The 22380-nt window shown below is 39.9% G+C and overlaps 1 protein-coding gene across 4 annotated transcripts in view; it reads left to right on the top strand.

Annotated features, from left to right (window-relative positions):
- Positions 1-16310: 16310 nt before the first annotated feature.
- tox (thymocyte selection-associated high mobility group box) overlaps positions 16311-22380 on the top strand; it is a 247890-nt gene continuing 241820 nt past the window's right edge. For 2 of the 4 annotated variants that reach the window (XM_059981635.1, XM_059981591.1), the window contains exon 1: positions 16317-16862. In XM_059981635.1, coding sequence (XP_059837618.1) covers positions 16761-16862 — 102 coding nt within the window. In that variant the 5' untranslated portion in view covers positions 16317-16760. Of the gene's footprint in view, positions 16863-22380 lie in introns of all 4 variants that reach the window. The other 2 variants (XM_059981628.1, XM_059981581.1) reach the window with 2 other exon arrangements.

Here is a 22380-nt window from a genome sequence, read left to right as displayed (position 1 = left end):
TAGTATGCTTAGCCCCCTACTCTACTCACCTTTCAATTATGACTGTGTGGCTAAACAGAGCTCCGATGCCAGATTGAAGTTTGCTGATGACACTGCTGCCATTAGCTGAATCAAAGGAGGTGATGAGACAGCATTTAGGAGGAAGAATGACAAATTGGCTGAGAGGAGCCACTACAACAACATCTCAATCAGTATCAGCTTGACCAAGGAACTAATTATTGACTTCACCAGGAGGAAACTGAAGGTCCATGAGCCAATCCTTTTTGGGGATTCAAAAATGGAGAGGGTCAGCAACTTTAAAAACCTCGGTGTTATCATTTCAAAGGATCTGTCCTTGGCCTGGTATGTTAGTGCCATTATGAAGAAAGCACGGCAGTGCTTCTACTTCCTTAGAGGTTTGTGAAAACTCGGCATGACATCTAAAACTTCGACAAACTGCGATAGATGTGTAGTAGAGAGTATATTGACTTGTTGCATCACATCCAGGTATGGAAACACCAATTCCCTTGAACAGAAAATCCTACAAAAAGTAGTAGATACGGTCCAGCCCATCATGGGTAAAGCCCTCCCCACCACTGAGCACATCTGCATGGAATAATGTCACAGGAAAGCAGCATCCATCATCAGAGACCCCACTACCCAGGCCGGACTCTCTTCTTCCTGCTGACATCAGGAGTAAGGTGCAGGAGCCCCAGGACTCACACTATTACCCCTCAACCACCAGGCTGTTGAACCAAAGTGGATACCTTCACTCAACTTCACTTCAATTATTATTTCTTTGTTCTTCGGTATTTACTCAGTTTGTCGTCCTTTACACATTGGGTGTTTATCCGTGCTTTTGGGTGTGATCTTTCAATGTCTCTATTGTGTTTCTTGCATTTACTAAGTATGCCAGCAAGAAAATTAATCTTTGGGTTATATAGGCTGACATATATATACTTCAATAATAAATTTACTTTGAATTTTGAACTTTGTTGTTATGTAAACGACTACTGTAAGTTACCCATTAGCAACATGGAATGGGTAAAGAATCAAAGAGTTGTTAATGGACATGGGCACGTGATGAGAGGATGGGTTACAGAGATGAGTGTGAGGCATGGAATTGATAAGTTTACTCTGAGATTAACATAGACTTCATGGGTTGAATGATCTCTCTTATCTAATTGGGGAACATGGAAAATGCAGAGATCTGATGGAAGTCTTTTGAGATGATAATAAAGTTGAAGTTCTCTCTTCCAGAGAGAGAAATGGATGCTTATAAGTAAAAAGTAGTCACCAATATATCCAATGGAGAAATTAGGAGAAACTTTTTCATTCAAGGATTGTTCAGATTGTTGAACTCACTCCACAGGAACTTGAGGACACAAGCAAAGAAGTTTTAAGATGAAGATTAAAGGAGAAAGGAATAACAGATGATTAGGGTTAACTGAAGGAGGGTCACTCGCATCTTCAGAGGACCATGAGCAAACATAAGTACCAGTTGAGTCAAATATATGCTTTGCTGCTCTAAGAACTATGAAAACCAATAAAAAATAACAAAATAGAAGCAGCCATTTAAGTTAAAAATTTGCCAAAAACTTCAACAGTAATAACGTCAAGGACTATATTCTTTAATATTAAGGTATAAGTGCTCAATTATAGGTTATTTCTAAACCCAAAGTTTCCTGATTCTAAACTCAATGTCATAAATTAAGCCAGGAGTTCATGATAAAAGATAATATTGCCAAAGGTGTGTTTTCTTTTGGTTGAGACACTAAACCGAAGTTCCGAAGATCAAAGCAAGTTAACCAGTATTTCATTGCTTTGCTGTTAATGAGTCTTGCCGAGCTCAAATTGGCTGCCAAGTTTATCTGCCATATGGTGATAGCTTTTCAGAAAGATTTTGTCATTGGTGTACCACTTTGGGATGCCCTGAGGAAAAGTGCAATATAAATGTTAATTCTTATTCATGCTTCTTCAACACTGCATGACATCATGTACATGGAAATGCTGATGAAGTAAGTAAAACAAGCAAATAAGGAACTAAAGTTGAATGTATGTATCAGTGCAGACTGGAAATAGTTAATGGTGTGTACTTAATATTTCAGTTGTATTTGAGTAATCTTGTATATATTGGTTGATTAAATAACTCTTGATTAAATAAATGTTCTTTAAATAACTCATTATGCGCTATATGTACAAATATATGAATTGCATCTGTTATTGCGTTACCACGTGATATGTGTGTGCCTCGCTTAAAGTTAAGACAAAGTTACCACTGCATTTTGGACTCCCGTGTCTTCCTTAATGTTTTGAAATTACGAAACGTAGCATTGGCGATGAGGTTTTTTTTAAAACAAACCTGAAACAACTATTGACCCCCTTCAAGCCCAGCGAGACATACGAACTAAAAAAAACGCAGCTAGGAATTGGGAAACAGAGCACATGTGTTCTTCAGAAGGGAAGACATGATTGAGTTTTTAAAAAAGGCCATAAATGGAAGAATTCAGGGTTGATAAAGTGTGATTACTGGGTGTATTTTGAACTATTGGAACGGTACTTTGGAGCAAATGCAATAGCCAATGAAAAGCGAGTACCAATTTTGTTAAGTGCATTGCGTTTAAAGGCATTCAGTTTGCTTTGAAATTTAACAGGTCCAACCAAACCATCAGAATTGAACTTTACTGGTATTGTAAAAGTAATGCAGGAACAAAAAGCACCAAGGTCATTGTTGATTGCAGAATGTTTTTGGTTTCATAAGCGGAATCAAAAAGAAAGGGAGTCCATTTTAGCGTGTGTGACTGAATTGAAGAGACTGTCTGAAATTGTCAATTCTGTAATGGGCTTAATGATACAGCCAGAGATCCTTTAATTTGTGGAATCTCATCCTGATGAACGGTCTCAGCCCGAAACATTGACAGTTTACGCTTTTCCATAGATGCTGCCTGGCCCACTGAGTTCCTGTAGCATTTTGTGTGTGTCGCTTGGATTATCAGCAGCTGCTGATTTTCTCTTGTTTGTCATATACTAGGAGTATGTCAGGGAGACAAAAATAAATGGTCTGCACAGAGAAAAGAAAATGATAAAGAGTCAAGTTGCAGTTTCAAAAAGATAGCAATCTGCATGGTGCTGATGAACAATCTGATAATGAGGAGAATGATACAGATTGTGTGGCCTTGAGATTCACAATATGAAAACTAATAATAGACAAGCAATACAGCTTACACAAGAAGTGAACGACAAATTAATTAAAATGGAATTGGACTCTGGTTCAGCTGTTTCAGTCATTCCACAAAATGAGTTTCAAAGACATTTTAAAGAGACTAAACTGAAGCCTGCAGGTATCTTGCTCAGAAGTTATACTGAAGAAAAGATAACTGCTATGGGAATGAAATACACAACCAACAAGCCACATTGAAGTTGTATGTGGTAAAAACATGAGGACCAGCAATGTAGGGATGTGAGTGGCTACAACTACAACTTGATTGGAGATCCTTCCACCATCTGCATGCAACATTCACTGTAAGAAGCCAACTGAAAGCGAATTAAGACAGGTATTGGATGATGATATAGCTGTATCCATGCCGAACACCATGAACCATTGCCCATATGCTGATGTTGGTCCCAACCTCTGTGCCTCTAGTTAGGAAGCATATAGGAGCAGGGAAGGACTAGCTGCTCAGGGGAAGTATAAAACTGATGAAACAGTTTTTGTAGTCAACCTCTCTGAGAAACCTTTTGATATGTCAATCAGGCAGTTGAAATGCGACTTGGAACAGAGTTCCGGGAACTTTAGGAAAGTTGCAAGCATTTGCCTTTTGTGAGTATAAAGACCCAGAATCTATTCTGCATGCATTAAGGTTATTGCATGAAGTTCAAGTGGGAGACTAAAAGCTGTTTGTCAAAGAAGATGCAAAGACCAAAGCCCAGCTGGATGAATGGAAGGCCAAAAAGAAAGAAGTAAATGGTGATGCAAAACCACAGGATTCATCAGATACAAGTCAATGGGGGATTTCAATATGCAGGGAGATTGGGAAATCAATTTGGTGCTAGATTCCAAGAGGAGGAGTTTCTAGAATGCCTGTGGGATGACTTTTTGGAGCAGCCCATTATTGAGCTCACTAAGGGATCAACTATTTTGGATTGGGTGTGGTGAAATGAACTGGAATTCATTAGAGAGCTTAAGGTAAAAGATCCCTTAGGGGATAGTGATCATAATGTGATCGAATTCAACCTCAAATTTGAGAAGGAGAAGCTAAAGACAGATGAAATTTGAGAAAAAGCTAAAGACATATATCACTATTACAGTGTACTAAAGGGAATTACAGAGGCTTGAGTGAGGAGTTGGCTAAAATTGACTGGAAAAGAACACTGGCAGGGATGATGGCAGAGAGCAATGGCTGGAATTTCTGGAAGCAATTCAGAAGGCACAAGATATATACATCCGAAAGAGGAAGAAGTACTCAAAAGGCAAAATGACACAATTGTGGCTGACAAGAGAAGCTAAAGCCAACATAAAAGCCAAAGAGAGTGCATATAATAGAGCAAAAATTGGTGTGATGTTAGAGGATTGGGAAATGTTTAAAAACCAACAGAAGGCAACTAAAAAAGTCTCTAAGAAGAAAAAGATGGACTAAGAAAGTAAGCTATCCAGCAATATTATACAGCATACCTAAGGCTTCTTCAAATCCATAAAATGTAAATGAGGTGAGAGCGGATATCCGACCACTTGAAAATGATGCTGGAGAGGTAGTAATGGGAGACAAGGGAATGGCAGAAGAACAAATAAGTATTTTTCATCGGTCTTCACTGTGGCAGACACTAACAGTACGACTGGAGTTCCAGAGTGTCAGGGCTCAGAAGTGTGTGAAGTTGCCATTACTAGGCAGAAGGTTCTTGGGAAACTGAAAGGTCTGAAGGTAGATAAGTCACCTGGACCAGATGGTCTACACCCCAGGGTGGCTGAAGAAATTGTAGAGGCATTAGTAATGATCTTTCAAGTATCACTAGATTCTGGAATGGTTCTAGAAGACAGAAAATTGCAAATATCATCCCACTCTTCAAGAAGGGACAGAGTCAGAAAAAAAAAGAAATTATAGGCCAGTTAGACTGTCGTCAGTGATTGGGAAGATGTTGGAGTCAATTTTTAAGGATGAAGTCTCACAGTACTGTGAGGCACATGATAAATCAAGCCATAGTCAACAAGGTTTCCTCAAGGGAAGATCTTGCCTGACAAATCCGTTGGAATTCTTTGAAAAAATAACAAGCAGGATTGACACAGGAGAATCAGTTGATGTTGTGTACTTGGATTTTCAGAAGGCCTTTGACAAGATGCCACACTAGGAGCTGCTTAACAAGCTATGGGCCCATGGTATATATTACTGAAAAGATTCTAGCATGGATAAAGCAGTAGCTGATTAGCAGGAGGCAAAATCTGTGAATAAATGGAGCCTTTTCTGGTTGGCTGCCAGTAACTAGTGCTGCTCCACAGGCATTTGCAGTGGGACCACTGCTTCTTATGTTATATGTTAATGATTTGGATGATGGAATTGATAGCTTTGTGGCCAAATTTGCAGATGATATGAAAATAGGTAGAGAGGCAGGTAGTTTTGAGGAGGTAGAGGGGCATCAGAAGGACTGAAACAGATTAGGAGATTGCACAAAGAAATGGCAGATGGAATACAGTGTCAGGAAGTGTATGGTCATGCACTTTGGTAGAAGAAATAATAAGGTAGATTGTTTTCTAAATGGAGAGAACATTCAAAACACTGATGCACAAAGAGACTTGGGAGTCCTTGCACAGGATTCCCTGAGGGTTAATTTGCAGGTTGAGTCTGTGGTAAGGAAGACAAATGTAATGTTAGCATTCATTTCAAGAGGACTAGAATATAAAATCAAGGATGTAAGGTTGAGGACTTATAAAGCACTGGTGAGGCCTCACTTGGTGTATTGTGAGCAGTTTTGGGATCCTTATCTGGGTAATGATGTGCAGACCCTGGACAGTGTTCAAAGGAGGTTCACAACAATGATTCCAGGAATGAACAGTTTGTTATATGAAGACCTCATTGAAACCTATCGAATGGTGAAAGGCTTTGATAGAGTGGATGTGGAGAGGATGTTTCCTTTGGTAAGAGAGTTTGAGACCAGAGGACACAGTTTCAAAATAGAGGGATGTCATTTTAGAATAGAGATGAGAAGGAATTTCTTTTGCCAGAGAGTGAATCTGTACGACATGTTGCTACAGGTGGCTATGGAGGCCAAGTCTTTATGTATATTTAATGGAGAGGTTGTTAGATTCTTTAATAGTCCGGGCATGAAGGGATATGGGGAGAATGCAGGAGATTATTGAGACTGAGAGGAAAAATGGATCAGCAATGATGAAATGGCAGAGCAGACTTTGTGGGCCAAATGTCCTAAATCTGCCTCTATATCTTATGATGTTATGATGGTGTGGGTGAGGAAACTGAGAGAAGAGATCACATCAGAAAGGGCGCAATAGAAGGATTAATAAGAGACTATTCCAATTAACTAAATGTACCTTCCCAAGATCATGATGCACAAACTAGAAGAAAAAGGAAGAAGAAAGATGGTTACACTATCAGTCCATCTCCAGCTGTCACAGAGTCAACAGAATGATTCCCCCTTGTGAGGAAAGACCTTATTCCACAAGAGTACGAAATATTCCACAGTGTTTAAACCTTTAGGAGTGAATGGGACAATTTAAAATTTACTCTGCTCCGTAAGTCTGTGTATAGTAGTTATATTATATCATATACTGTGTATATAGTTGAGATGCCTTCTACATTGAGTTGGAGTTTATAGCTAAGTAGGGAGGAGTGTTGTGTATATAATATTTCAGTTGTATTTGAGTAATCTTGTATGTATATTGGTTGATTCTTGTTCTTCAAGTAATTCATTATGGGTTATTTGTACAAATACATGAACTGCATGCTTCTTCATGCTACCACATGATAAGTGCATGCCTCACTTAAAATAAACACAAAGTTACACACACATTTTGGACTCACAGGTCTTTGAAGTAGTTTAATGTTTTGAAGTTACAAGATATAACAGTTAATTCTCTATATATTTAACTGAAGTAAATGCTGATCAATAACAGTCTCAGATTGTAAACATGCTTTGGACTAGTAGTGTTGGAGTGATTTTATCTCTTATGCAATCGAAGGAAAAGAAGCACTCCTAACTTCAAGACACTTTGCAGGTTTCACAGCTTACAAAGTATTTTATGCAGCATAAATATTGTTATCATGAAGGAGATTCAGAAATTAATGTGAACACAGAAGGATCCCATAACTTGCTTTAGGGTGGTGTTCACTGAGAGACATTTTTTGTGCCAGATATCTCCAGAACTTATCTTCAAAATTGAATTTATCTCTGAAACATGCCACATTGTGTTTTATGACCAAATGATAAGGCAGAAGAAGCCACAGTTTAATTCATCAGTCAAAAAGCATCATCTGTGTCCCAAGGTATTGTACTGAAATGTCAGCCTGGATTATGTGTTTGAGTGTCTATAGTGAGAGGCTTCACACATAAATGTTTAACTGAGAAAAAGAAGCATGTTGCTGTTCAATCAAAGTCTACACATTGAAAAGGAGTCACAGTAAGCTTGACTTGGCAAATTCTTCTTACCTCAACCCACAATGATGAACTTAACTGAACAAATCACCAGTCCAAAATTATGATAAATTTTATGTTAAATTGGCAATAATTCAGTGAAGGGCATGAATGAATCAGAATCAGAATCAGGTTTATTAACAGCAGCACAATGCAATACATGATAATATAGAAAGAAAAAAAGGTAAATCAATTACAATAAGTACAAATGTGTATATTAAATAGTTACTGTAGATTAAATATAGTGCAAAACAGAAATAATATATAAAAACAGTGAGGTAGTATTCATGGGTTCAATATTCATTCAGGAATCGGATGGTGGAGGAGTAAGAAGCTGTTTCTGAGTCACTGAGTATGTGTCTTCAGCATTCTGTATCTCCTACCTGATGGTAACAATGAGAAGAGGGCCTGGGTGATGGGGGTCCTTAATAATGGACGCTGCCTTTCTAAGGCACTGCTCCTTGAAGAGGTCTTGAATACTACGGAGGCTAGTAACCAAGATGGAGCTGACTAATTTTACAACTTTCTGTTGCTTCTTGCGGTCATGAGCAATAGACCCCCCCCCCCCACCACCACACCACCCCACACCCTCCGTACCAGCCAGTGATGCAGCTTGTCAGAATGCTCACAATGGTACATCTATAGAAGTTTTTGAGTGTTTTAGGTGATAAACCAAATCTCTTCAAACGCCTAATGAAATACAGCTGCTGACTTGCGGTCTTTACAGCTGCATCAATATGCTGGGACCAGGTTAGATCATCATAGATCGTGACAAACAAGAACTTGAAATTACTCACTCTTTCCACTTGTGATCCCCAATATGGGAGCAGAAATAGACTATTCGGCCCATTGAGTCTGCTCCACCATTCAATCATGGGCTGATCCAATTCTTCCAATCATCCCCACTCCCCTGCGTCCCAGATACCAGGGCCTAGGGCATCTCGGATAGAGTCCTCAGTATTCTTAAGTGGGAGGGTGAACAGCCAGTGGTCATGGTCCATGGAGTTACCGATGACACAGAAAGGACGAGTGACGAGGTTCTGCTTAGGGAGTTCAGGGAGTTCGGTGCTAAGTTAAAGGGCAGGACCTCCAGGGTTGTGATATCAGGATTGCTCCCAGTGCCACATGTTAATAGGCCAGAACTAGGGAGATTATACAGTTTAATACATGGCTAAGGAGTTGATGTAGGGAGGAGTGCATAAAATTTTGGATCATTGGGCTCTTATGCAGGGAAGGTGGGACCTGTGTGGAAGGGACAGCTTGAACCTGAACTAGAGGGGGACTAATATCCTAGAGGGAAATTTTATTAATGCTGCATGGTGGAGTTTAATCTACAGCAACAGGGAATGAAAACCAGAGTGCCAGAACAATTCATGGAGAGATTATGGAGGCAAATGTTGGTAAGACATCAGAAAAAATTGGTAATGAAAAGATTAACAAGGTTTCAACTAACGTCCCCAGCTGGATATACAAGAAGTGTCATAGGAAAGGCAGATGATAGGCTTGAAGATGAGGTAGCTGGTTTACAAACAGAGGGAATGTGTACTGAGGAGAAGGTTTTGATAAGGCGAAATTGCAGTCAACAGGATAAGTTGCAACGTAAAAGGCAGACAACATCAAAAAGGGTGAAAGCAGGACTGAAGATGTTATATTTAAATGTGCACAGTATATGGAATAAGGTAGATGAACTTGTAGCATGGTTACAGATTGGCAAATATGATGTAGGTATCACTGAATCATGGATGAAAGAAGATTACAGCTGGGAACTTAATGTCCAAGGATACACATTGTATCAAAGGGACAGGCAGAAAAGCAAAGGGGCAGCATTGCTCCATTAGTAAAAAAATGAAATAAACTTTTTAGAAAGAGCTGATATAGGGGCAGAAGGTGTTGAATCATTGCGGATAGAGAGGTGAGGAACTGTAGGGATAAAAAGACACTGATGGGATTTGTATACAGTCCCCCAAACAGTAGTAAGAATGTGTCCTGCAAATTACAATGGGAACTAAAAAATGCACGCCAAAAGGGCAAAGTTACAATTATCATGGGGATTTCAATACCAATACAACGTCTACAAGGTGGCTTTTTAGAGCAACTCATGGTTGAGTCCACCAGGGGATCAGCTATTCTGGATTGGGTGTGGTGCAATGAACTAGAAATGATTAGAGAATTTACAGTAAAAGAACCCTAAGGGAAGTGTAATCATAATATGATCGAATTCACCCTGAAGTTTGTGAAGGAGAATCTAAAGTCAGATGTATCAATATTACAGTGGAGTAAAGAGAATCACAGAGGCATGAGAGAGGAGTTGGCCAGAATTGACTGGAGAACAACACTGGCAGGGATGACGGCAGAGAAGCAATGGTTGGAACTTCTGGAAGCAATTTAGAAGGCACAGGATATATGCATCCCAAAGAGGAAGAAATACTCTAAAGGCAAGTTGACACAACTGTGGCTAACAAGAAATGTTAAAGCCAACAGAAGAGCCAAAGAGAGGGCAAAGAGAGGTTATTTCTTCAGCAGTTTGATCAGGGCACGACTACGCAAGCGTGAGGACATCAGCTAGTGAGAACAGCGAGAAGAGTTTAAAAGCGAGAAAAATTTAAAGGGAGATGGTTATTTCTTCAGCGGGTTGATCGGGACACAACTGTGCAAGCGCGTGGACATCAATCAGTGAGAACAGCGAGAAGAGTATAAAAGGAGACACCTTATAGAGCGGGCATCAGAGGAGTGGGCGATGGGTAGAGGGAGACAGAATAGGAAGGCTTTGGCTCAATGAGGCTTCAGTGTTAATGGGTCGAGGCAAGGTAAGTTGCTGGAGTAGAGTACAGACAGGAAGTATGTGTGTGAGACCAGCATTCTGTGCTTGGTGGCAGATGTGGGAGGTCCAGGAGACTCCCAGCCTTCTGGACGGCCACATCTGTGCCAGATGTGTTGAGCTGCAGCTCCTTAGAGGCCATGTTAGGGAGAGTGAGGAGGTGATAGAGAGAAGTTATAGTCAGGTGGTCACACCGGGGCCTGGGGAGTCAGATAAGTGAGTAATAGCCAGAAGATGGAAGGGCAGGAGAAAGAGGCTAGAGAGCACTCCTGTGGCTATAACCCTTGACAATAAGTACTCCTGCTTGAGTACTGTTGGGGGGGACAGACTACCTGGGGGAAGCAACAGCGGCTGCACCTCTGGCACAGTGTCTGGCCCAGTGGCTCAGAAGGGTAGGGAAAGGAAGAGGGTGGCAGCAGTGATAGGGAACTGTAGTGAGGGGGCCAGACAGGTGATTCGGTGGATACAGGAAAGAAACACAGATGCTAGTTTACCTCCCAGGTGCCAGGGTCCGGGATGTTTCTGTTCTCATCCAAGATATCCTGAAGTGGGAAGGAGAACAGCCAGAGGTCGTGGTACATATTGGTACCAACGACATAGGCAGGAAAAGGGAGGAGGTCTTGAAAGCAGACTACAGGGAGTTGGGAAGGAAGTTGAGCACAAAGGTAGTTATCTTGGGATTACTGCCTGTGCCACATGACAGTGAGTATAGGAATAGAGTGAGGTAGAGCATAAATGTGTGGCTGAGGGAATTGCAGCAGGAAGCAGAGATTCAGATTTCTGAATCATTGGGACCTCTTTTGGGGCAGGTGTGACCTGTATAGAAAGAATGGGTTACATTAGAATCCCAGGGGGACGAATATCCAGGTGGGGAGGTCTGCTAAGGCTATTGGGGAAAGTTTACACTAGGTTTGCTGGGAGGTGGGAACCAAACTGAAGGGATGAAGGAAGAGGCAGTTGGCTCACCAATAGAGAAAGTTTGCAGACAGTTTGTGAGGGAGGATAGGCAGGTGATAGAGAAGGGATGCGCTCAGGCCGCTGGTTTGAGATTTGTCTATTTTAATGCAAGAAGTATTATGAACAAAGCAGATGAGCTTAGAGTGTGGATCAGTACTTGGATATGCGATGTGGTGGTTATTACAGAGACTTGGATGGCTCAGGGACAGGAATGGTTACTTCATGTGCAGGGTTTTAGATGTTTCAGAAAGGACTGGGAGGGAGGCAAAAGAGGTGGGGGCATGGCACTACTGATCAGAGATAGTGTCATGGCTGCAGTAAAGGTGGACGCCATGGAGGGATTGTCTACAGAGTCTTTGTGGGTGGAGGTTAGGAACAGGAAGGAGTCAATAACTTCACTGGGTGTTTTTTATGGACCACCCAATAGTAACAGGGATATCGAGGAGCAGATAGGGAGACAGATTCTGGAAAGGTGTAGTAATAACAGGGTTGTCGTGGCGGAAGGTTTTAATTTCCCAAATATCGATTGGCATCTCCCTAGAGTGAGTGGTTTAGATGGGGTAGAGTTTGATAGGTGTGTTCTTGAAGATTTCTTGACATAATATGTAGATAAGCCTACAAGAGGAGAGGCTGTACTTTATCTGGTATTGGGAAATGAACCTTCTCAGTGGGAGAGCATTTTGGAGATAGTGATCACAACTCTACCTACTTTACCATAGCATTGGAGAGTGATAGGACAGGAACAGACAAGTTAGGAAAGCGTTTCATTGGAGTACGGGGAAATATGAGGCTATCAGGCAGGAACTTGGAAGCATAAGTTAGAATTAGATATTCTCAGGGAAACATATGGAAAAAATGTTGCCAATACTCAGGGGATATTTGCGTGGAGTACTCCATAGGTGCGTTCCAGGGAAAGGATGGTAGGGCACAGGAACTGTGGTGTACAAAGGCTGTTGTAAATCTAGTCAAGAAGAAAAGAAGAGTTTATGAAAGGTTCAAAAAGTTAGGTCATGATTGAGAGCTAGAAGATTATAAGGTTAGCAGGAAGGAGCTCAAGAAGGAAATTAGGAGAGCAGAAGGGGCCACGAGAAGGCCTTCGCGGACACGATTAAGGAAAACCCCAAGGAATTCTACAAGTACATTAAGAGCAAGAGGATAAGACCTGAGAGAATAGGACCAATCAAGTGTGACTATGGAAAAGTGTGTATGAAACCAGAGGAGATAGCAGAGGTATTTAATGAGTACTTTGCTTTCAGTATTCACTATGGAAAAGGATCTTGGTGATTGTAGGAATGACTTACAGCAGACCGAAAAGCTTGAACATGCAGATATTAAGAAAGAGGATGTGCTGGAGCATTTGGAAAGCATCAAGTTGGATAAGTCATCAGGACCGGATGAGATGTACCCCAAGCTACAGTGGAAAGTGAGGGAGGAGATTGCTGAGTCTCTGGCAATGATCATTGCATCATCAATGGGGACAGGAGAGGTTCCGGAGGATTGGAGGGTTGCAGATGTGTTCCATTATTCAAGAAAGGGAGTAGGGATAGCCCAGAAAGTTATAGGTCAGTGAGTCTTACTTCAGTGGTTGGTAAGTTGATGGAGAAGATCCTGAGAGGCAGGACTTATGAACATTTGGAGAGGCATAATATGATTAGGAATAGTCAGCATGGCTTTGTGAAAGGCAGATCATGCCTTACAAGCCTGATAGAATTTTTTGAGGATGTGACTAAACACATTGATGAAGGTAGAGCCATAGATGTTGTGTATATGGATTTCAGCAAGGCATTTGACAAGGTACCCCATGCAAGGCTTATTGAGAATGTAAGGAGGCATGGGATCCAAGGAGACATTGCTTTCTGGATCCAGGACTGGCTTGCTCACAGAAGGCAAAGAGTGGTTGCAGATGGGTCAGATTCTGCATGGAGGTTGGTGACCAATGGTGTGCCCCAGGAATCTGTTCTGGGACCCCTACTCTTCATGACTTTTATAAATGACATGAATGAAGAAGTGGAGGGATGGGTTAGTAAATTCGCTGATGACTCAAAGACTGGAGGTGTTGTGGATAGTGTGGAGGGCTGCCAGAGGTTACAGTGGGACATTGATAGGACACAAAAATGGGCTGAGAAGAGGCAGGTAGAGTTCAACCCAGGTAAGTGTGAAGTGGTTCATCTTGGTACGTCAAGTATGATGGCAGAATACAGCATAAATGGTAAGACTCTTGGCAGTGTGGAGGATCAGAGGGATCTTGGATACTCAAGGCTGCTGCGTAGGTTGACTCTATGAGTTTCAGAAAACATACGGTGCATTGGAGTTCATTAATCGTGGGATTGAGTTGAGGAGCCAAGAGGTAATGTTACAGCTATATAGGACCCTAGTCAGACCCCACTTGGAGTACTGTGCTCAGTTCTGGTTGCCTCACTATAGCAAGGATGTAGAAATCATAGAAAGGGTGCAAGGATGTTTCCTGGATTGGGGAACATGCCTTAAGAGAATAGGTTGAGTGAACTCAGCCCTTTTTCCTTAGAGTGATAAAGAATGAGAGGTGACCTGTTAGATGTGTATAAGATGTTGAGAGGCATTGATTGCGTGGATCGTCAGAGGCTTTTTCCCAGGGCAGAAATGGTTTAAGGTGCTTGGAAGTAGGTACAGAGGAAATTTCAGGGGTAAGATTTTTACGCAGAGAGCAGTGAGAGCATGGAATGGGCTGCTGGCGATGGTGGTGGAGGTGGATACAATAGGGTCTTTTAAGAGACTCCTGGACAGGTATATGGAGCTCAGGAAAATAGAGGGCTATGGGTAACGCTGGGTAATTTCTCAAGTAAGGACATGTACAACATAGCTTTGTGGGCTGAAGGGCCCATATTGTACTGTAAGCATTATATGTTTCTATATTTCTATAATAAAGCAAAAACATCTGGGAAGTTTGAGGATTGGGAGCATTTAAAAACCAACAAAAGGTAACTAAAGAAGTCATTAAGATGTACAAAAAAGCTGGATGAACTCAGCAGGTCAGGCAGCATCCATTGAAAGATGCAGTCAACGTTTTGACTCGAGTTCATCCAGCTTTTTTGTACGTCTTAATTTGACCACAGCATCTGCAGTGTACTTTGTGTTTACTAAAGAAGTCATTAAGAAGGTAAGGATGGACTACAAAAGAAAACTAGCCAATGATATTAAAGAGGATACCACTAGTTTCTTCAAATGCACGAAATGTAAAGGAGAAGCGAGAATGGATATTGGATCTCTGGAGAGGTAGTAACCAGGACAAGGAAATAGCGGACAAACGGAATAAGAAATTTGCATCAGTCTTCACAGTGGAAGACACAGCATGGTGGAAATTACAGGTATCAGAGGTCATGAAGTTTGCCAAATTACTATTTCTAGAGAGAAGCTTCTTGGGAAACTGAAAGATCTGAAGGTAGTTAAGTCACCTGGACCAGATGGTGTACACACCAGGGTTCTGAAAGAGGTGGTTGAAGAGATTGTGGAGGCATTACTAATGATCTTTCAAGAATCACTAGATTATGGAATGGTTCCAGAAGATAGAAATATTGCAAATGTCACTCCACTCTTCAAGAAGGGAGAGTTCAGGAGAAAGGGAACTATAGACTAGTTAGTCTGACCTCAGTGATTGGGAAGATGTTGGAGGCAATTTCTAAGGATGAGGTCTCATGATAAAATAGGCCATAGTCAGCATGGTTTCCTCAAGGGCAAATCTTGCCTGACAAATCTGTTGGAATTCTTTGAAGAAGTAACAAGCAGGATAGACAAAGGAGAATTGGTTGTTGGTGCATATTGTAGACTTCAGAAGGCCTTTGACAAGGTGCCACACATGAGGCTGCTTAACAAGCTATGTGCCTATGGTATTAGAGTAAAGATTCTAGCAGGGATAAAGCAGTGACTGATTGGCAGGCAGCAAAGAGTGGGAACGAAAGGAGCCTTTTCTGTCTGGCTGCCGGTGACACAGGGCTCATAAAAATGCCATGTGTAAATAGTGAATGTGTTTTGCTGACTCAGTGATAAATTAGAGTGGGGGGGGGGGGTCACAGCACAGAAACAGGACCTGCGGTTCACCAAGTCTGCACTGACCAACAAATATAAATTTACGCTAATCCCTCCCATTTACTCTCTCCATGTTTGCTGACAACTTCGTCTTCACTCTACCACTCTATGATTCTATGACCATCCAACCAGGGGCAATTTACAGTGGCCAATTAACCTATAAATCCACACATATTTGGGATGTGGGAGGAAGGAAATGGTGAAGCAGAAGGGAAATCTGTATGATGACAGGGAGCACATTCAAACTCCACACAGACAGCATTGGTGTTTGGATTAAATCAGCTCTCTAGAGGTGTGAGGCAGCAGTTCTGCTAGCTGTGATATTGTGCTGCCCAAATTCTGCAATGTGATCCTGGTAAACTTTCTGTAACCTTTACTTAGTTGTGCAATTAATACTCAACTATTTATTCAGACCTGGGTAAATTAAGGGACAAAAAAATTATTATTACTTATGCGATCACAAGGAATCAGTAAACTTGCGAAAGAATAACTAATTGAGAATCAGTAACGTTTCCATCGCCACTACTTGCTGCTAAGCTTGCCACAGAATGTGAGAGTGTAGAATCTTGTTATGGCAAAGAATAATGAATTAGTTTATTTTTGTCTGAGGCTTAGGGTGGGGGGATGCGGTAAGACATTTTAATAATGCCTGGAATGACAGTGATGGCATATTGTTTAATGGTTCATTTTATGAACATCAAAACAAACCATTTGTCAGGCGGGATAACGTGCGGCTTTGTGCCGGTGAGCTGTGCTGACTGTGGCTCTGTCAGCCCGGGGCAGTGTGTGCGCCCCCTGGCGGCCGCTGCGCGCTGCTGCGGCCCGAGCCTTTCCCTTTGTGTGCAGGCTGGCGCCGCTCGCGCTCTGCTCTCCGTGTCACACTGGAGCAGCTAAAGGCTGACCAAAACTACACAGTCTCCTTTCCTAAGGTGAGGGAGAGGGAGAAAAGTCAGGCACCTCCTCCAACTCGTGGAAAGAAGCTATTTCACTGACTTGATTTTTTAAAAAAATATATTATTTTCTTTCAAGTACCACCGGACCGCAAAGCGGTTTCTTTTGGAAGCAGAAAACTACGGGGCTGCTGCTCAGCTTTATTTTGGAGAGTTCTCTCACTGCAGACCACAAACGGATGTGAGGCAGGGAAGGTGCCTCTCCTCCCTCTCTTGCTTCTTCTCTTTTTCTCTCTGTCTGCCTGTCTCTCTCTCTCTCCCTCCCTCTCACTCTCACTCTTTCTTTCTGTGCGCTCACGAACAATCCAGAAAAAAAAGGGGAGCTGCTTGATGTGTACACTGCAAATTTCCTTGAAATGGACGTGAGGTTTTATCTCCAGACTGCTCCAGCTAACATCTCTGCTGATACTCCCTGCCTGGGACCTTCACCCTGCTTAGATCCATACTATTGCAATAAGGTGACTGACTTTGGTTCTTTATTTAATGCATTGTTACTCTTGTGTCTGTTTGAATGTTTCTGGAGTTTGTGCAAAACCTGCAGTCCGCCTAATGCAAGGCTGAGATGCAGTGGTGTTATGTAGGCACTTGGCTCTTTTGGCTGGGGACAATAAGGTGGTACTGATGAGTTTCGAAGCGCATTGTATTGCATGTAAGTGAAAGCTGAGGCCGGGATGTTAGAGAGAAACCATGTACAGTTCCCTCGCTTTTTGCAGCCACCCCACAGTTTTTAAATCGTAGGATGTTTACAGTACTGGGTGGCATGGTAGTAAAACTGCACTGATCTGAATAAACTAGTTCCGACTCATTTCCTTTCATTGTCTCAGAAACTGTGACTGAATAGGTTCGATAATTCGCATGTCTTTGCACTGTTAGAACACAGACATAGTTTTCAAAATTTTTTTAAAATCGCTAGGCAGGGAGTACAGCTTTCTCAGTAATTATTTTTCTACATGTAGTCTTTGCACCTACAGTAAGAGTAGACTAAATGTTTCCGACTAGTGATCTGTCCCGATGTTGTCTACATCATAGCAAGTGGTTGTACTTTCAAATGTGCTTTGGATTCAGTTGACAGTTTTTTTTAGATGACGGACAGAGTGCAATTAAAATGAATCAACTATTATGGTGTCAGTTTACTTGCGTTGATAACGTACTTGCTTGTAATGGGAGGTTGGATTAGTTGAAGATAGTTTGGTGCTGTATAAAATCTACTGCTGGAAAGTGCTCTAAGCGTATCAGCGTGGTTACTGAGGAGGGCAATTCAAACAAAGCTGTTAATACCAAATGTGTGAGATATTTCTTGAGTAAACAGACGAAACTTAATACTACGATGTTGTATTTAGGTCAGGGTACAATTCAACATGGGATAGTCTTGCAGGAGCTGAATGTAGGACTTGAACAGATATCTCTAGTTAGGTATATGCATGGTCTGTGACTATTGCCAAACAGAAGCAGAACAAACCAAATCTACTTGTTCCTGTTCTAAAGAGTAGAACTACACACAAGCAGCTGATATTTATTTTAAACATTAATGTTTACTGTTATATGAACATCAACTTATGAATATCAATGTGTGGATTGTAATAATTTCTACTTAATTTTAGACCATGGGGCAATAATGAATATATTAAAATGCAATCATAAAGTGGCTTACTGCAAGTTTTAACATCTGATACCATCAAGTTTCATTTCACAAATTCTTACCAATTAAATTTCTTTGCTAATTTTCGGCACATAGAGTATTTTTCTGAATATCTCTGGTGATACTAATAGCGGTAGAGATTTTTAAGCAGGATATTTTGTAATAATGAAAACTAAATTTTCACAAATTTTTCTATGGGAAATTTAGTGAATCGAGGATAAGTGTAGCATTAGGTTTTGGTAGCACGAATGCTGCCAAAACAAGTAACTGAATAAAAGGTGAGTTAAAAGCACTTAAGCATTTTCTGTACATTTATATCAGCATACAACAAACATATTTTCAGAACTCTTATTTTCTTGCCTTTTGAAAGATTATAACTGATTTACCTACAGCTTTGAAAGAACATTTGGCCACATCTGGCAAATGATGCACATCAAGTAAATTAAACTTTGTTTTTGTAAAATTCTTGGAATTTAACATTGAATTCTACGATGAAAAAGACACTGAACTATTATTGTTTGTGAGAAGTACCAGTGTTTTAAGAAGTGAAAGCGACAACTCTACGTATTTGAGACTGCTTTCTAGTCTCAAATGTATAATATTACATTTATAAAATGCCTCAGGGTTTATGGTGTTACCTGAACCCCAGGAATGGATTACAGCATTGTAATTCATTTGCAAGTATCCTTTCTTTTCTGTACAATTATCTTTAATATTATCTGAGCCTTCACTTGAATTACTAAAGTATATAATTCATAAATTAATGAATTGTTCCACAAAATAATTTACTGAAAAATGGGAAGGTGTTGAGTGCTATGTTCATTGTTGTGCTGTGGTATTTATCAAGATGATCAACAGAACTGTTACCTGTTACACATAGCCCATTATTTTTCACTTACTACGCTTCTTAAAATTTATCGCCTTCCTGGTTATGAGCAAACAATTGTTAACTTGCCAATGTATTATCTTTCCTGGAAATTGTAATCAAATTTAATCACTGTTTCATATAGGACTGGTGATTTATTCAATTTATTTTCATAAAATTATCATTTTCTTTGTGAGCTTTTGAGTATTCTGAGCAAAAATTGACCTTTCTGAGTAAATGGTGCAGGCTGCAGTTTTCTCCAGTCAACCATATATCATTAGTAGCTATTGTGAATTGCTCAGGGTCGCTCTTTACCATGTAAGAAGCCATTTATTTTTAGTATTTTAAATAGCCTGTAACTTGTTGCAAAATATGGCAAATAACTATAGAAGATGGTTCAGTAATAGTATAGTATCAGCACGTATTGACTTTAAAAAAAATTAACATCTGAACTAACTGACTACTTAGAAAACTACAGGTCATATAATGTAAAAATCAGATTTAGTGGTTAATAAAAGAACCCAATCTACACTCCCTTGATGGCTATAAAAAGCTGTTATGCTCATGGCATCAATTGGGATACAGCTGCTATGCGTTAATGATACATCATTGCCTGACTGATACACACAGAAGAGGTCAGGCCCAAAGTGACCCTCAGAACACTTAACAAACTAATCTAGTTCTAAATAACATATTACCACCCCAGAAACCTAAGTATTTCTGACATCATTTTGTTGAGTTCCAAGCATACAGAAGCCAAGAACAACTTCTAAAGCAGCAATTATTGAAAACTTGAAAAGGAGGAAATCCAACAAAAATATTATCTTAAAATTTATTAAGCTATGAATCTTCAAGTCATTAAAATTTGCAAAAATGCAATATTTTGCTAAAACAATACAATAAAATTGTATTTGTATTATTTAAGAATTGCTTCAATTATGAATTTCATTTTACTGTTTATAGATGTATATTTAAATTCTCACAGTAAGTTTATTTTATTGTTAACCCATTCTCAGTAATGTTGCTCATCTAAATCAAGAGTCCCTAACCTTTTTTATGCAGTGGACCCCTACCATTAACTAAGGGGTCAGTGGAGCCAGGTTGGAAATTCATAATCGAAATGTTGTTCTCAAACATGTCATATATCAAAAATGTATAAAGATCAAACTTTGACAACATGCCCATTCTGTTTCAATGGTCTTCATAACATTGTAAGTTCAAGAGTAACCAAACTCTATTAAAACTTTTAAAGAAATCCCCAGCGACTTCTTGGGGAAGACTAGATGTAAGGTGAATATTATGTAACTGTTGTTTAAATCAGTTAAGTTCACTCTCAAGTTTTCTTTCAATGGCAGTGGTAGAAATCTAACTCAATGCGAGAGTAAGTTCATCTTGTTTGTTCCTCAGGGGTAGTGTGCTTTGCAGTCAAATTTCCTAAATGCAATGATTTGCGTTTAAGGGGTGCAATATCCAAATCTGTTCTCTATTTCCTGAACCTTCTACAGTTGACATGCATTATTAAATTAATAGGTCACACTTCGGATGATGATGATAGTTTTTAGTGTGAGGGCTGCTTTGACAGCTATTGAAGTTTTTAGGTGATGAGTATTTTGGCAGCTGCCTGCTCCTGAATGCGAAATTATAAGTTATATTGTTAGCTTCAGACATGGTATTACCTTTTTTAACAGAGCAAAATATATACACCATTCGTCAGTGGTGAAACGAGCCTTTTATTCTCTGTGGAGCTTAGCTCTCAGGCTGATGTGAACTAGAATGGCACTGGTTATATGGTCAGCAAATGAATAGGTCTACTTTGAATCTGGAATGCAGCCAATTTTGCGCAGACAAAGGAACCGACAAAAGAAAGAATTGCTAATGCAAAATGCAAACTAGGAACAATCTGAAAAAAAAACTCAACAACAGAAACATTTTGACCATATGGCAGCACTGAATTTCAAAATATTCAGTATTTAATTGTAATATATATATATAAACTACATTTTAGGAATCCACGAGCTGCAAATGTTGCTGGGTTCAATTGACAATGATATTTATAAAGATTGCTGTTATTTTAATTTAGTTGAGTACATCAAAATTTAATTCTCAGTATGTGTTTTCAAACAGAACAATGCACCCTGCAGGCTTCTCGCCGAGAAAGCAGAATTGTCCACTGTTGGAGTTCATGTTTTCCAGTCCATGTTGTAGTAGCAGTAGTAGTTTGATCAGCAGTGCCATGCTCCATATGTGACACTCATTAGTGTGTACTTGTCGCTACTATTACAGTAAGATGCATCTGTGCTCACCTCATTTAGAAAACATGATATGAAGGGAGACAGATTTTTTAAGATCATGTCACTTGTACTTAATTAAGGATGATGGCTGTACTTGTGTATTTTCTGACCCAACTATTTAACAAAATAAGCTGATCAACAAGTACCTTTAAATAACTACTTTCTAAGAAATACAGGGACACTGTAGTGTGTGTGTGTGTGTGTGTGTGTGTGTCACTGTGGAGCATGACATAACTGGTCAAACAGCTATTTCCAATATGAAACATGGTAAAATATGAACTCCAACAGCAGAAGTTTTTGTTGTCTTACAAAAAGCTTGCAGGTTGCATTGTTCGAAAACATGTACTGAGAAATAAACTTTAAGGCAACATTTAAAGATTTTATTTCTGTAAACAGTGCGTAATTTTTGGATAATGACAATTATAAACTAACTTTTTGATTTAGGAGGGAAATTTCTTTGTACTCCTGGCAGAGTTCATGACATACTGCTTGTGTTGATGTTTTGGGCTCCATTGAGGATCAATATCTGAAATAGGCACCTGTGAAGGTTTTCTTGGTTCAGAGCAACTCTGATGCAGAAGCTGAACATTTGAAAATTATATAGTAAACTCAGGCTCTTTTTAATTTCATTGTAAAGATACTCAGCTGCCATTGAACAGCATTTCTACTAGAATTGAAGACCAAGTAACTACACTGGTGAAAATACCACACTAACATTGCAAGATTTAGGATCTTCTCTTAAGGTTTAAAGGAGAAATTTCATGGATTGATGCATAAGACATTGGCAGAAACAGAGATGAAAATAACATAGAAGGTGCTTCAGGTAATATTAGTTGCATTTTTACTGTGGCCCATTAAAGATAAGTTCAGTCTTGTTCAGATAAACTGCAATACTTTGCTTTCTGTTACTTTGATGAGAGGTCAGTATCAGAGACTACTAGAAGTAATACAAAGATCTCTTTGGGAGCTTAGTAATTTCAGTATAACATGAAGAAAATAATGAAGCTATGCCTCATAAATTGCTATCATGAATAAACAGTTGTTTCTTAAGAATGCTGGTGACTTGTTTAAGATCATTGATCCTTTTGTAACAGTTGTTTGACTGCCAATGAGATAAATGTATGTTCTATTCTTTACCAGTATGCTGTCCCCAACAGAGGAAATTAATATAAGTAGAGCTA

Source organism: Hypanus sabinus, chromosome 1 (genome assembly GCF_030144855.1).
Source record: "Hypanus sabinus isolate sHypSab1 chromosome 1, sHypSab1.hap1, whole genome shotgun sequence".
Lineage (NCBI taxonomy): Eukaryota > Metazoa > Chordata > Chondrichthyes > Myliobatiformes > Dasyatidae > Hypanus > Hypanus sabinus.
Note: the sequence above shows the minus strand (reverse complement) of the source record. Positions and strands in the feature narration are given on the sequence as shown.